The 16072-nt window shown below is 46.7% G+C and overlaps 2 protein-coding genes across 2 annotated transcripts; one reads left to right on the top strand and one right to left on the bottom strand.

Moving 5' to 3' along the window:
- Nucleotides 1-5088: 5088 nt before the first annotated feature.
- On the top strand, nucleotides 5089-6138 carry LOC308671838 (adenosine receptor A1-like; the record flags this gene model as incomplete). The annotated part of the gene is made up of 1 exon (XM_081334321.1): nucleotides 5089-6138. One exon carries the CDS (start codon nucleotides 5089-5091, stop codon nucleotides 6136-6138), a length of 1050 nt encoding a protein of 349 aa, XP_081190447.1.
- A 2032-nt stretch (nucleotides 6139-8170) lies between these two features.
- Nucleotides 8171-11519, bottom strand: SNRPD2 (small nuclear ribonucleoprotein D2 polypeptide). Its single transcript, XM_081335428.1, has 3 exons — nucleotides 11436-11519; nucleotides 9509-9688; nucleotides 8171-8603 (listed from the first exon to the last, which is right to left on the bottom strand). Coding segments are annotated over exons 1-3 (357 nt in total). The 5' UTR covers nucleotides 11438-11519; the 3' UTR covers nucleotides 8171-8428.
- Between the last annotated feature and the right edge of the window lie 4553 nt (nucleotides 11520-16072).

Below are 16072 nucleotides of genomic sequence, written 5' to 3'. Positions count from 1 at the left end.
TTTTAAATAAATAACGAAATTCAGTTGATCCAATGGGGGAAAACACCAGTACAGTAAAAAAACAACAACAGTGAATTTAGGGATTCAAAATGGCAGTGAAGCTTCTAGAAAGATTCTCCAGGAAGAACAGAAAAGTGGAGAACATTGTGTTATACGAACTATATAAGAGAGAGACAGCATGAGACAGCCTAGGGGAACAGATTTGTTTTTGGGGGGACCCTATAATAATCAAACAGCAGTTAATAGCCCATCCAAAAGGTAAACTTTGGTTAACTTTCCTGCGCACTACAAACTGAAGGCCAGAAAGGAAATAACAGCCACTTGTGACTACCCTTAAAAATCCTTTTTTTGAGAGTGAACCCAGGTCCCGCCTGGAAGTCCTGGTGGATAAAGATTATTTGGGAAGGGGGCAGTATAGAAGTAAAACTTTCTTTCCAAGAGGAGAAAATAAAGGAAGATGTCAACAGTCTAGATTTTGAAAATTGGCCACTTTCATCAGATTTTGCTGGAAGGCTTCCCCTCGGAGAGGTCCAAAGTTGGTAAGGATGGCAAATAGATGTCAGGATCAGACGCAGAAAAGGGGAAAGGAAGAAAAAGAAGGAAAAAGAAGGGAAGGGGGAAAAAAGAAAGGGGAATTGAAGGAAAGGAAGGGAAAGAAAAAAAGGGAAGGAGAAAAGGAGGAAGGGGAAGGGAGAGGGGGAGGAGAAGGAAAAGAGGATGATGATAATGATGATGCTCATGAGGCAGAATATAGCTAATTCGTCTCTATGAGGGCATCGAAAGCCCTTCTCCGGCCTGTCTGAGGAACAGATCCATCTAAGGGATTCAGCCAAGGGATCTCCTTTGCACCCCATTTCAAGCTCACCCTCGTCTCCTTTGACCAGCTTGCTCAAAATTGAACCCCCACCCAAGACTTATAAACCACGATGGGCAGTACCATGCATCCTGACCATCATGGCTTATTCCCAAAAACCTAGTTTGGCTGCTCAAGGCTACAAACCATCCAGCCAGGCTTGGCCTGAGTTAGAAAAGAGAATCCAGAAGAGCTTTAGCCAAAGAGAGGATAACAGTTGATGTATATTTTTTGAGGGGAGGGGGGGCAAGAGGAAAGGAGAGGAATGAAGGACGAGGACCCCCCCCCTTCCTCAGATCTCAGTAAACTAGCAATGGGGGGGGAGACATTCATGGAAGGGAGGAGAGCAGCTGATACGATCTCCTCAGGATACCTTCGCTGCCTTTGTGGCGGACACGAGCACGAAGGGAGGGGGGGAAGGGGGAATTGGAAGCAGCAATCACAGAGGCGCGTGCTCGTGCCAGCCCGGGGCCCGCGCAATTCAGAGGCGCGCGGGGGGGGGGGCGCGTGCCGGAGTGGGCGGAGAGGGAGAAGCGCTCGCGGGAGGGGCGGAGTTTGCCCATGAAAGGCCAGAGCGGCGGGAGAGCAATCGCCCCCTCCCCTCACAGGGCAGGCGGAGGGAACCGATTGGTTCCTAGGTGGAGGGGGGGGGAGGAATTTAAGGGAAAGAGAGGCTGGCCAATCCGCTGGCGTGGCTCTCGTTCCCGCCAAAAGGCAGGAGCAGACGCCAGTATAAAGGCGGGGGTTTGGGCGACGTGCTGCTTTTTTTGTGGGATGGGATGTCAGGGTTGGTTTCTTTTGAGGGATGGCTGCAGAGCGGCCTCGATCGTCCGTCGCTGTTGATCGATAGGGCAACGCTCCTCAAGCTTCTCGAGTTGAAGATGGGTGGGCTTAAACTCCCAGAATACTCCAGCCATGCCATTTGAAGCACTAATTTATATACTATATTTCAGAGGGATAACTGTGGTACTATTAGACTTATCCACGAATAAATGGTGGAATGTTGTTGTTAGCTGCGAAGTCGTGTCCGACCCATCGTGACCCCATGGACAACGTTCCTCCAGGCTTTCCTGTCCTCTACCATCTTCTGGAGTCCCTTTAAGCTCACGCCTCCTGCTTCAGTGACTCCATCCAGCCACCTCCTTCTCTGTCGTCCCCTTCTTCTCTTGCCCTCCACCTTTCCCAGCATGAGGCTCTTCTCCAGTGAGTCCTTCCTTCTCATTAGGTGGCCAAAGTATTTGAGTTTTAGCTTCAGGATCTGGCCTTCTAAAGAGCAGTCAGGGTTGATCTCCTCTAGGACTGACTGGTTGGATCGCCTTGCAGTCCAAGGGACTCGCAGGAGTCTTCTCCGGCACCAGAGTTCAAAGGCCTCAATTCTTTGGCGCTCAGCCTTTCTTATGGTCCAGCTTTCACTGCCATACATTGCAACTGGGAAGACCATAGCCTTGACTATGCGCACTTTTGTTGACAGGGTGATGTCTCTGCTTTTTAGTGTGCTGTCTAGATTTGCCATGGCTTTCCTCCCCATGAGCGTCTTTTTTTTAATTTCTTGGCTGCAGTCCCCATCTGCAGTGATCTTGGAGCCCAGGAAAATAAAATCTGTCACTACCTCCATTTCGTCCCCATCTATTTGCCAGGAATTGAGAGGGCCGGATGCCATGATCTTGGTTTTCTTAATGTTAAGTTTCAACCCAAGTTTTGCACTCTCCTTCACTCGCAACAAGAGGCTCTTTGGTTCCTCTTCACTTTCTGCCATTAGAGTGGTATCATCTGCATATCTTAGGTTGTTGATATTTCTTCCGGCAATCTTAATTCCAACTTTTGATTCATCTAGCCCTGCTTTTCTCATGATGTGCTCTGCATATAAGTGAAATAGGCAAGGCGACAGTATACAGCCTTTCCGGACTCCTTTCCCAATTTTGAACCAAAATGGTGGAATATATTTACACAAATGCATCCCAGCCTGACACGCAAATCATGTATATGCTCAATAAAAGTCACATTTAATGCATTTGCCAAAACTGGTCTGGTAAAAGATATTTGCAGGTCCTGATGTTTCTAGCCTATTAGGCTCCACTATTCCATTTACGTTTTTATTTACCTTTGAGGGAAAATAAAACCCACACAAGCCATAAGTAATTGGCATAATGCCAATAAAAGGATTTAGCCAAGAAATAATATGAAAGAAAGCATAATCATATGCGGGGGGGGGGGAGTTTTCCAAAAATAGATATTTTTAATTTTAGCTTGAACCATGAGATGGCCAGCAAATAAATTTGATAATCTTTGAACTAAATAATATAAATACACACTTGAGAAAAAGGGCCCACCCAAAGAGAGGTTGCTTCTTCTTTCATTTGCTTTGAAATCTTCTCTGCCCCCAAATAATGAATGTTTATTCAAACAATATTGATTTAGTTCTCCAAGGCAATTGTGGTTTTCATACAACTATCCTTCATACCCTTTTGTGTAACAAACAAAAATCAATCTATGAAATTTCACGCACATAAAGCTATCTGTTTTGCAGATAGGAAAACTAGCCTGCAATGAGTGACCTTTTCACCAAGTTTATATTCCTAGATTATGCTTGTATTTTGCTGTTTGGGATTGTATATTTATCCAGGCTGTATTCACAGCTGTGCTTGGTTCCTTTCGCCATCTGAGCAGCTTAACAGGTTTAATGAACTATGCATTCGATAAAAGCTTTTACAGTGCCTTTGATTTCTTTCTCCGCAGATAAAATATATATTTTATATAGGCTTCCCTGATGTAAAACAATTTTTTAAAAAACTTTTAGGAGATACCTACTTGCTGAAATTTCCTAAGTGATTCCCCCCCCCCCCCCGCCTCTGTTCCTTTAGCTTTAATACTAACACCACAAGCAAAACAAAGCAAGAGGATGTAATGTTTACCTTGAATTGAGTTTCTTTGAAGGGAATGTTTGTGTGAATGATGTGGCTTTTTCACAGCAGCCAAGAGGCTGAAAAATTAAGGGGTTTTGAGATAGCAGAAGATCAATCCCTGCTTTATTGCTGTCCCCCTCCCCCCCATTTCAGGGCTGCAACTCTGCAATATGATCACAACTTTGCTACACATCTCATCCCAGAGAATCTAAAATGTGTTTGTTGTTCCTGTACATCTTTTTTCTTTTTCCCTTTTCTGCAGTAAAGCAGAGTTTGTTTGCTTTATTACTTTTGCAGCAGCTTTTGTATGCCGACTGCGACCTATCAGATCTAATTTTTATAAACATCAGAAGGCAGAGGAAGAAATGAGACGGAGTTGGACCAGACGTTTCTGATTGCACAGGAGGTGATTTTTGGAGGGTTGCAGGTGTTGTTTCTCGCTTTTGATGGCACCCCTTTGCATTGGGGGATGACAGCCAAGATCGTTAGGTAAGTCAGATACCAGCTTTAATTGGAGTCTTCCAAAGAAATCCTCTCCCTTGTCACTTCTTTGTAAGGAGTATTTATTTTCCAAACTTGAGGGTGTGATTCTAAGCTCTTGCTTTTATAAGACTAAATCTTGCAACATACATCACCTTCCGATAGAAGAGAATATTTGTAGCTCGGGGTAGAACTGTGGGCTATCACTGATGAAGTTAGTTTGGAAATGAAACTAAATAAAACTAAGAAAATAACCAAGCTTAGGGAGCACCAAGGACCCCATAGTTCTCCTCCTCCTCCTCCTCCTCCTCTACACAAACCTCAATCCCTTAAAGCATTGATGATGTTACTTAGTTGGTAAAGAAATGTCTACAAGAAAATAACCAAGCTTAGAGAGCACCAAGGATCCTACAGTCCTCCTCCTCCTCCTCCACTCCACAAACCCCACTCCCTTAAAGCATTGATGATGTTAACTAGTTGGGTTATGAAATGTCTGCAAGGAAACCACCAAGCTCAGAGAGCAGCAAGGACCCAAAATACAGCACCTTGTGTCAACTCACAAATTCTTTGTTTGTCTCTGTGTGTTGGAACCGTGACACCTTGTACATCTGATGCTTCCTTGCTATACATGTGGACAATTTAAATGTTTCTGATTCACAGATGTGGGTAAAGCAGCGAGTATGATGACAAAACCTGGCGGAATTTTCAGCGGAGTTTTCTCCTCACCCAGCCCCATTTTACCGAGGCTTCCTTTCCTCAAGCATGGAAGGTGATGGGACGACGATCTGCAGAGTTTCAAAAAACGGAAGGGAAGACTCTCCTTGACAAAGTCCAAATGGCTCCACTCTTGTAATGGGTAGCTTGGAGAATTCATCCTTCGCGAAGGTGCATCAGTGTTCGCTAGCCACTAACGCAACCTCCCCGGTTGTGGTGGACATCCCCTATTTGCTAAGTGACAGCCTGACCGCTCTGCTGTCCATCGTGGGCAATCTGTTCATCTGTACAGTCATCTTGCGGAACAGGAAGTTGCGTTCCACCGTCACCAATTATTTTCTGCTCTCGCTGGCTGTGGCAGACTTCCTGGTCGGGGCGGTGGTCATCCCCTGTGCCCAGTTCACTGATGTGGGGTTGCCCCAGTCCAAGCCACAGCTGTGTCTCTTGATGCTATGTTTGCTCTTGATGTTTACCCAAGCCTCCATCTTTGGGCTACTGGCTATTGCGGTGGAGAGATACATCTCCATCCTGAAACCGTTCCAGTACCAGTCTCTCCTGAGCCCTCGCAATTCCCTGCTGGTGATTTCAGCTTGTTGGCTTCTGTCGATCTTGACCAGCCTGGTGCCTCTGATGGGCTGGCACAGCCCCCTGCCCCCCACCAGGGAATGCCTTTTCAACAGCATCATCACCAACACCTACATGGTCTACTTCAACTTCATGGTGTGCATGCTGGCCCCCCTGGTGGTCATGCTGATGCTGTACGGACGCATCTTTTTGGAGGTCAGGTGTCAGATCCGGAAAGTGGCCGAAGGGGAAGTCAATATCAGTGCCCAAAAGAGACGCCAGATCATCATGCGCAAGGAGGTGCGGATGGCCACTTCGCTCTTCCTCATCCTTTTCTTCTTCATTCTGTGTTGGCTGCCGCTTCACATCCTCAACACCGTCATGCTCCTGTGCCCGACCTGTTGCATCCCCACTCAGCTGACCCTGGCCACCATAATCCTCTCCCACGCCAACTCTGCCATAAACCCGGTGGTCTATGTCTTCCGCGTGCGATCCTTCCGAGACGCCCTTGAAAGCACCCTGCTCTGCATCTGCGGCTCCAGCCCGCTTTCCACATCTGGGAGGATGCCCGCCAACATGTTAGAGGTGCCGCCACTTCGTAACACTTTCCTGCCAGGCAAGTGAATTTAAAAGTCTGGCGTTTGGGTGGAACTAGCAAACCATTCTTTAGATTGGGAAGGAAACATCAGAGCCATTACTGGTCTCTCCACAAGAGGGCAGGAAGACTTGAAAGGATTTTTTTCTTTGCTGTCGTAGCCGTGATGGAAAACCCTGAGCATCAGCCAGTGACCAGCTCACTGCACAATTATTCTTCACAATGGTACCAGGAACACTGCACTGGACCCACTTCCCCAGAACTAAGTAAAAGCTTCTTGGAAAACTAAGAATTTGCTTTCTGGATCACGTAGCTGTTGATGAGTTGCATTTACTGAGCAGGTGCTGAGTAAGGACATGTTCTAAGACAGGGTTGTCCAACCTTGGCCACTTTTAAGACTGGTGGACTTCAACTCCCAGAATTCCTCAAGGCTGCCTGAGGAATTCTGGGAGCTGAAGTCCACAAGTCTTAGAAAGTGGCCAAGGTTGGACACCCCTGTTCCGGTCTGAGTACATGACAAGCCTTGCTACTGATCTCACCAATGTTCAAAGGCAACGGTTTGTGTCACTTCCCAGAAATGCAGGGTGGAAGTACTTTTCCATATTTCTATCTTCGTTCCCCCATGTGTGATGAAAAGTCTGCAGTAGTCCTGCCAAGACCCTTCTGAAAAAGACATCTGTCCCCGTTCAGAGTTTGTCCCATGTGACCCTGAGATTTTGCTTGATGTATTCAGCTGAGTGTTCGCTGGGAGATAATTGATATTTTAAATAAATGTGTTTTTATGTAATGGTGATGCTCCAAAAGACATAATCAGACGATGCATGAAGTGGTAAAAAGGTCCAATATCAAAGCAGTAAAGACACTTTCAGAGGCTGGGGAGTGAGCTGGGTAGAAAAGGCACATATGGCACAACAGACAACACACTATGGAAAAGAAAGTAGAAAGAACACCAGAATTGCAGTAATTTGAGGAATTTTAGTATGAATTACTTTTTTCTCTTCCACACAAACTTAATACTGAAGAAAAACTTCATCCTTCAATTTGGCTACAAATATTAAATTCTGCAACACATCAAATCTTAATCTTTTATGGTTAAATTTACATTAATTTTATTTTTTTACGACACCCAACTCCAATTGATTTTTGAGACTGTAGGTGTGTTAGGGTTAAATTAACAAGTTATTTGTGTTAAATTTATGATACTGTGATATGAGACTTCATACCAGACATAATAAATCTGTTCTCCAGACATTCAACCCCAAAAATCTGGTACTTGCTTACAGAATCAAAAACTGAGATCAGTTGCTTTATTGCAAACAAGAAGTCATATATTAAAACTCTGTATTGCAGGAGGGTAGCAATCAAACTATGTGCATTTGTGTGCGAGTTCAGCGTTTAAATGCATGGCCTTTTGAGTGAATTGATTTTTACCATTTCCCCCCCTTGAGAATTAGACAAATCCGCTTGGTATTAGACTATTTCTTGCCTCGCCACTTTCAGCTCTTAAAGCTAGAGATTTGGGGTCAGGATTAGGATTTTTTTTCTGTTGGTGTTAGGGTTTGATCAGGGGTATGATAGTATTTAATGGAAAATGCTGGAATTAGTAAATATATCCCCAAATATCCCTTCCTTACCAGAGATTAAAAAAAAATCAAGCATTTTAAGGAGGCAAGAAAAGGGCATTTACAGAACTAAAAATACTTATTTTCTTTGAACTAAAACACATGTAGGCATGACCAGTCTCAAACCTCTGGATAAAAAAACTCTGTTCCACTCGGCAAGACATCTGGCTGCCAAAATACTCTTCATTCAGTCTGATCCAAGAATCTTGTAAGATATGCTGCCTAACCAGGTGGTGAAGACATGAGGAAAGAAGGCCAAAATGACTTGCCCTGTCAGAAATGGGTTAAAATTTGTACTGTCTCCAAGTGCAAACAAGTTTTATCCATCCTCTAACCATCTAACATCACTAGATGAGGGAAACCAGTTATTCGTAACTCTCTCCAACAGCATGAAATAGTGGCTAGAAGCGCCTGCGCCAGTAAATAAGAAGCAAATTCAACAAATTCAACAAAATGTTTATTACAAAAAGGGGAAAAAAAGGAAACATCAAAACCCCACCAACAAACTCAAATGACGGGAATTTCATGAGCCAGCACACCTCAGAACCATGCGTTTGTGACAAAAGAAACATCTGAAGGAGAGCCAAGTATAAGATATCCCTGCCTTCAAACTAAAGGCAACAGATTCCAGTCTCTTGACAAGGATCCTGTCTATGGCATCTTAGCGCTGCCAGGCTCGTGACCCACCTCGGCCTGTTTACTTGCCAGCAATAAGGGGATTCCTTAGCACTACAATGACGGAATCTCCCCGCAGAAACATCTTTGAGATGTAGCGGTCTTTGTTGACCGGCTTGGACTTCTTCTTGCCTTTCCCACTCTTGGGCACCTCGGTCCACATCTCCTTGACGTTCTCCAACACCATGTTGCAGTGCCTAGTGGAAGAAAGGACTGTTATACAGAGACAAGATTCCACGAGAGGCTTCTGGTAAATTCCCAACAACCCTGCTGTTCCTCGAATCCCCCCCAGAATTCAAGGCTGAAAAATAGACGGATCTGAAGCAGGAAGAGAACTTTGAGTCCACTGTGCCATGTGTTTATGCTACCCGCTGGCAGCTACTTTAAGGAGTTATGAGCTTTCCTGGGAATTCACGATAGCCACATCATTGCAGTCCATACGAACCCCACCTGAGGCCAGGAAAAGCACCAGTTCTGACAGCTGTGTGTGTACCTATGCTGGATCCAAAGCACCTCTGCTTCTCGGGAACCCCACAATTGCATACAGGCAGTCCTCGGTTTAGGACCACAACCGAGCCCAAAATTTCCATTGCTAAGAAAGACAGTTGCAAACCTAGTTGCGCCCCCATTTTGTGACCTTTTTTGCCACAGATAAGTAAATCACTGCAGTTGTTAAGTGAATCATGCTGTTGTTAAGCGAATCTGGCTTCCTCCATTGGCTTTGCTTGTCGGAAGTCAGCTGGGAAGGTTACAAAGGGTGATCACACGATCCCAGGACAGTGCAACCCTCGTAAGCGCATGCCAAATTTGGATTAGAATAGAGCTGGAAGAGACCTTAGAGGTCACCAAGTCCAGATTAGGTGACCATGAGGATGCTGCGACTGTCGTAAGTCTGGAAAACAGTCATAAGTCATTTTTTCCACTGCCATTGTAACTTTGAACAGTCACTAAGCGAATGGTTGTTAAGACGAGGACCACCTGTATTTGTCCTGAACAAGAAACCTCAAATGAATGAGAACACGACAGAATCGTTTCACTGAAAATATAAACTAAGCCCGGAGATAATCTGACGGAATGCAGATGTTTCCAGATGAGAACCTACCTATCAAAGGCCTTGACTCGCCCCAGAAGCTTCTTGTTATTACGACAATTGATGAGCACCTGGGTATTATTTTTAACGGATTGTGTCAGCACTGACAGAGGCCCTGTGTTGAACTCTTCCTCTTCCCGTTTTTGCAGTTCCTCGGGGGTCATCTCACTTTTGGGCTTGTTTAAGAGGCTCCTAAAAAAAAAAGGAAATAAATAGGTAATGTTAGATTTTGGGGTTATGCCATAAGCCTTTAATTGGATGGAAATAAGTTCTCTTAACAGCGCTATACTCCAAATTATTGGGGGGAAATGCAGTAGATAAATTATGCCGCCTGTTCAGATAACCACCATGCATAACCAAAGGGGAACGAGAGGCAAAGTCTCGTATTAATCTCTCCCAGTAATTCTGCAACAGAAAAGCACCAACTTCTGTCCTGCACTAATTTAGAACAATTACCAACAAGATGCTACACATATAAATCACCAGACTACAGCTGTTCTTCAGAATACAGTAGAAAGTTATTACTGCTATTTGCCTACTTAGGGTCCATGCTCTCTAGTTTCCAACTACAAAGACACAAACTTACTGTATATCTTAAAAGAGGAAAAAAATGTATGGATTGCAAGGCCTGGAATCTCCACCTATGTTTTCCTCCAACCAATAGCCAAATAGGTCCAGAATAATGGGAGCAATGATCTGTTACATTAAGAAAGGGCTGTTTGATGGAAGACGGTATAGCTACCAGATACTGAAACCAGGAGTCAGTGCTGAATCTCTCCTGGTCAAACACAGCAAGGTTTAAAAGCTATGGCTGTCCCCTGAAGTGGGAAACCCACTCCCTGTGTCTGAGGGCAATTGAAAAGACATAATTTATTTCCTTATTTCATTGAAGTCATTATGGCCACCCAATCCTATTGACTCTAGAGACTGCGTTTCCACAACCTACGAATCAGCCAGTCTTGTTTTAACTCAGTACATGCCCATGGGTTCATTTATGGCTTTGTATGCCTTGGAATCTGAGAAAAACAGGTTGAACCAAGGTTAACTGCAGAGAAGAACATTCCTGAAATGTAACCATCAGTCATTACACTAATTGGTAATCGGCATACTACAGAACCGAAAAATATAAATAGAAGAGAAGAGAATAACAGTCGGAAGAGACCTGGGAGGTCATCTAGTCCAACCCCCTGCTCAGGCAGGAGGCCCTATGCCATTTCAGACAAATGGTTGTCCAATCTCTTCTTTAAAAACTCCCAGCGTTGGAGCACCCACAACTTCCGCAGGCAGGTTGTTCCACTAATTGTTCCAACTGTCAGGAAATTTCTCCTTAGTTCTAGGTTGCTTCTCTCCTTGATGAGTTTCCACCCAAATAAAATTCCATCCTTCCAAATAAAGGAGCTCTAAGGGTCTCGAGGAAATGGTGACTTGATGAAGTACATTGTTTCCAGCATCTAGCGCTCTCTCCCTTTTCATCATAAGCTCTTAATTGTATAATTTCTCTGAAATTTACCTTTTTATGCTGTTTATTGTATGCTCCTCCAGAGTCACGTTTTAAGGGGGGGGCATAGAAATACGATCACTCAGTAAGTGGGTGCCAGGGAAAGATCTACACCCCCACCACAAAGCCCCCCCCCAAATTGGGTGAGTTCATCCCAGCCATACAAGGAAATATCCCCCCCCAAAAAAGCAGGAGGACTGGAGGGGAGGGGGAGAACGCAGACCATAAAGTGAGAGGAGGGAGCTATTCCAGAAGAGAGAGATCAGTCTTTCAAGAGGCGCGTCTATTCCAAGATTTACGGTAAGGCACATAAGAAGCCTCTATACATTTTTTACACAGACACAAACACACAAAAACACACGCACACATACAAGAAAGAGAGAGACAAGTCCGTCGCCGCCCCCCCCCCCAGCCCCTTAATCTCCCTCCCGCCTTCCTCACATGATGCCGCTGCGAGGGATCCACCGCTCGTTCGAGAATCGACTCCGGCGCTCTGAGAAAGGAACACTTTCCGCTTCCGGGCTAAAGCCAGGGCGCGCATGCGTCAAGGCAACAGGGCTAGGAGGGGTTGGGCTCACTCTGGCGGCAGGCGTGGGAACGGCGACGGCGAGCCCAGCAGGTCAAAAAACCCCAACACACCACGTTTTCCACCGCGCATGCGCAGGAGTTCTGTCCGCTGAGGGGAGGCGAAGCGTGGGGAACGCGAAGCGTCCACGCGGGAAAGCAAGACGGTCGTGCCTGAAAGTGGCCGAACAGAAAAGAGCTTGCCTTTCACTCCATTTTGTGCCATCCTGGCTAAACTGACTGGACTTGACTGAACTGACTTGCTACAACAACCCTGTGCGGTGGGCCAGGCTCTCATGAGAGACCCGTGGCCGAGCGGAGTTTGCAACCCAGCAGCTGTGTCTCCCCCTTTGGTCAAATTAGACCCCAGTGGCTACTGGCGGGCTCGGTGAATTATTTATTGCACATTTATTGCGTAAATGTGTGTGTGTGTGGGGGTATAGGATGCTCCCTGTAGCAGTTTTCCCCAACAACAACAACCCTGCGACGTGGGCTGGGCTGAGGGAAAAACTCCAGCTCAAAAGTCAGCCAGCCACTTTTCATGCCTGAAGGAGGATTAGAACTTGGCCTCGAAATTCCAGGTCCAGCAACTTCCCCAGGACACCAAACTAGCTAAAGGGGCAGCTGGCATCCCTGGCTGGTGGTCAAAAATGGCCCTTTGGGTCAGCCTTCGATGCACCCCAACCGTCCTCGTTGGAGAGCCCAGCCTTTTCGCTTCTTCTCTGCTTCAGGTCCAACTCTGCATTTTTCCACTCTTGGAGGTTGGGGCAGACGCTGGCTTGGGAAAGAGGGACCTGCCCCCCCACACACTTTGAGGAGAGGAGAGGATGCCGGAGCCGTCTTTGCTGGTTACCTGATCTACCACGGAGGGCTGTTTGCAACACCGCAATGGAACAGCAAGTTGAGGTTTCTGCTGGGAATCCCTTTAAGCCTAATGATTGATTGATTTGTATCCTGCCTTTAATATTTTTACAAATAACTCAAGGGGGCAAATGTACCAGGTGAGCCTTGTCTTATGACCACAGTTGAGCCCCAAAATTTCTGTGGCCAAGCAAGACGGTTGTTAAGTGAACTTTGCCCCATTTTACGAACTTTCTTGCCACAGTTAAGGGAATCACTGCAGCTGACAACTCAGTGGTTAAGTGAATCCGGCTCTCTCATTGACTTTGCTGGTCAGGAGGGGATCACGTGATCCCAGGACACTGCAACCGTCATAAACACGAGCCAGTGGCCAAGTGCCCGAATCTTGATGTGACCATAGGGATGCTGCAACGGTTGTAAGTGTGAAAAATGGTCACCAGTCACTTTTTCAATGTGGTTGTAACTTTGGTGACTAAATGAACTGTTGTAGGTTGAGGACTACCTGTGCTCCTTCTCCTATTTCCCCACAACAACCCTATTGAGTGGGTTGGGCTCAGGGAGAGTGACTAGCCAAAGTCACCTAGCTGGCTTTTGTGCCTAAAGTGGGACTAGAACTCCCCGTCACCTGGTCATTGGCCCAAAGTCACCAAGCCGGCTTTCCTGCTCAAAGCGAAACTAGAACTCACTATCTCCTGGTCATTGGCCCAAAATCACCTAGTTGGCTTTCCTGCTCAAAGTTGGACTAGAACTCACCATTTCCTGATCATTAGCCCAAGGTCACCCAGTCAGCTTTCCTAGCTAAGGCAGGACTGGAATTTATGGTCGTCTGCTTTCTATCTAGCCTGATACTTTGCTCATTAGACCAAATTAGCTGTGCTTATTGAACCTCTGCTACTGCTCGCATATCTTTAATTATCTCTTTTGGAAATCAGATTTTTTGCTCTGGTACCTGAATACTTCATGTCCCATTTATGGAAACATAGAAAACTGACGGCAGAAAAAGACTTTATTTCCATTTATGTAATTGGGGGAGCTGAGGTGTGCTAGGTCTAGCTAGACAGGTTGATTTGAGTTGGTTTAGCTCCTTTTCAAAATCTAAGCACCTTGTCCAAAATAGAGATGAAAAACCAGTTCTCCTCAACTTGACTCCCAAAGCAACATTTGACATTCAAACATTGCCAGACTTTTTCAGGCAGGCTGCGGTAAGGCAGTGCATCCTCACCAGCTTGTTTACGCAAAAGGCCTCTGCTGCTGAGTTTTGCAGCCTTTTTCTTAAGACTTTTGATTCAGAAGAACTGAATCACCTGTTTCTTTTGTAGCCTACCTTATAATACAACTTTTTCATTCGCTTTTAAGAATGGGGAAGACACAGAAGAAGATAGATGACCTTGTCTGGGCTGAAAACCTGAGCTGGCCGGGCCTGATTAAAACCTGGACAAAAGTTCCAAGTTTCAGAAGGGCCAAAAACTGGGCTGAAAAATTGAGAAAAGAGTCCAGAATAAGGCCATAGCAAACCTAGAGGAGATCAACCCTGACTGCTCTTTAGAAGGCCAGATCCTGAAGCTAAAACTCAAATCCTTTGGCCACCTAATGAGAAGGAAGGACTCACTGGAGAAGAGCCCAATGCTGGGAAAGGTGGAGGGCAATAGAAGGGGACGACAGAGAAGGAGGTGGCTGGATGGAGTCACTGAAGCAGGAGGCGTGAGCTTAGATGGACTCCAGAAGATGGTAGAGGACAGGAAGGCCTGGAGGAACGTTGTCCATGGGGTCGCGATGGGTCGGACACGACTTCGCAACTAACAACAACAAATCTTACTTCCCCGTGTTGCACAGAACGGACATGTCCAAGTTGTTACCAAGACTCACATTGAACTCATAGACAAGACTGACTGCTTAAGGCTTAAGCTGTCAGCTCACAATATGTTTTCATTTTAAAATAAACAAGAGTTGCCAAAACACTTGCCAGTCCCAGAAACTACAAATGGGTAGCAGGGATTATTCATTGGACTAGAATGTGGTGAAACAAAACAGTCAAGCACAAACAAATGAACTCTGGAAAAGAGCCAAAAGACTGAACGAGGGTCAGGAATCTGACCTTAAGCCAGGATTTTGGCCAGCTGGGGCTCAGGGGGCATGGAAAAGAATCTGCATCTGCTGCAGGCAGGGCTGTTTTGTCACAGAACGCTCAGAACGGAGTTCCGGCACCTTTTTTGGATGGAACCTTTTAGGGTAGGCAAGGCAGGTTGTATGATGTGTGTGAGTTCCGGCACCTTTTTCTTTTACAAAAAAAAGCACTGGCTGCAGGTAATCCTTGAGTTACAACAGTTCATTTACCGACCGAAGTTACAACAGCTCTGAAAAAAAATGACTTATGACTGTTTTTCCTACTTAATGATTGTTGCGGCATCCCCATGGTCACGTGATCAACATTTGTCTGAATTGTTATAGGCCGGGTCTCCTGCTTGAGCAGGGGGCTGGACTAGAAGATCTCCAGGGTCCCTTCTAACTCTTGTTATTTTACAATTCTCCTACACCTTCCGCTCTTTCCTGTATTCCCTTCTGTAAGATGAGAACAAGCTGACTTTTTCAAGGGGCCCAGCCCCAGATCCCATGACGCCCTCTTGTGGACAGTGGCCATGGAGAGCCCCTCCCAGGATTTCCCCCTTTGCCCCCTCCCTGGAATTCTGCAACCCCAAAACGAAGCCCCCTCATTCCCGGCCCCAGTTGATCCTGGAATGTTTTGGTTGTTTGGAAGGGATGGGAGTTGTAGTCTGAAATGCAGAGGGCGCCCACTTGGGAAAGGCAGCCATCGGAAGGGCTGGCCAGGCCAGGGGAGACGGAAAGCCGGTTCCTGGGGGCACCCAGAGGCTCTGCGCCTTCTCCCCGTTTGCTTCCTTTGAGCGACTGGGGGGCTTCGTCGTAAGAGAAGGAATGGTTAACGAGTGGGTGTCTCCCCCCCCTCCCCAAATACATCCTGCCTTAAGCGCCTCCACCGAGAAGGACCACCCGTCCGTCTCCCCTCGCGGAAAGGGGTTTCGTAGCCGGAGAACGGAGAGGTTTCCTCCTTGGCCCGCCAGGGGGCGCGTTCACACAACCGCTCCGCCGTCCGAGATGCTGGCGGGCTCGGCCCGGGAGAGCGCCCGGACAGGTGTCTGCGGGACGGCGGCAGGAGCAGGTCCCTCGCTTCGCCTCGCCTCGCAAAGCCCTTGGCGGGGAAAGGGGGAACTCCGTCCCAGGGGCGCTGGACTACAAACACCCTCCTCCTCCTCCAACGGCCGATGAGGGCTGCGGGTTTTGGACCCGGCTCGGGACACTGGAATAGTCTTAGCCGGTTGCTCTCCCGAGGGGTGTGTGTGGGGAAAAGCCTCTGCTAACCTCCTAGGGCTTAATTCGAATTATCCCATTTGAAGTGCAGTAACCATATAAACCTGGAGGCGGGCGTCCGGGTTTGGGGGGCGTAGGGAAAGCAAAGGGGCCCAACCAACCCTACCAATGCACGGTGTGTGTGTGTGTGTGTGTGTGTGATCTCTTCTGTCATCGCCTTCCCTTTTCCACCCGATCCTCTCCTGTACTTGCGCTTCGTGCAAGTCTCGATGCCAAGCCGCGCCCAGGGTAGCTTAATCCGGAGTGAACTCCCTTGCAGTCCTGCAAGG

This window comes from Vipera berus (assembly GCF_964194415.1).
Source record: "Vipera berus genome assembly, chromosome: 9".
In the NCBI taxonomy this organism is placed as follows: domain Eukaryota; kingdom Metazoa; phylum Chordata; class Lepidosauria; order Squamata; family Viperidae; genus Vipera; species Vipera berus.
Note: the sequence above shows the minus strand (reverse complement) of the source record. Positions and strands in the feature narration are given on the sequence as shown.

Bases quoted from the DNA above. Each gene is read 5' to 3' on its own strand.
- SNRPD2 (XM_081335428.1), bottom strand. The intron at 8,604-9,508 runs GTAGGTTCTCAT...TTCTTCCACTAG, and splicing joins CGAGTCAAGGCCTTTGATAG to GCACTGCAACATGGTGTTGG.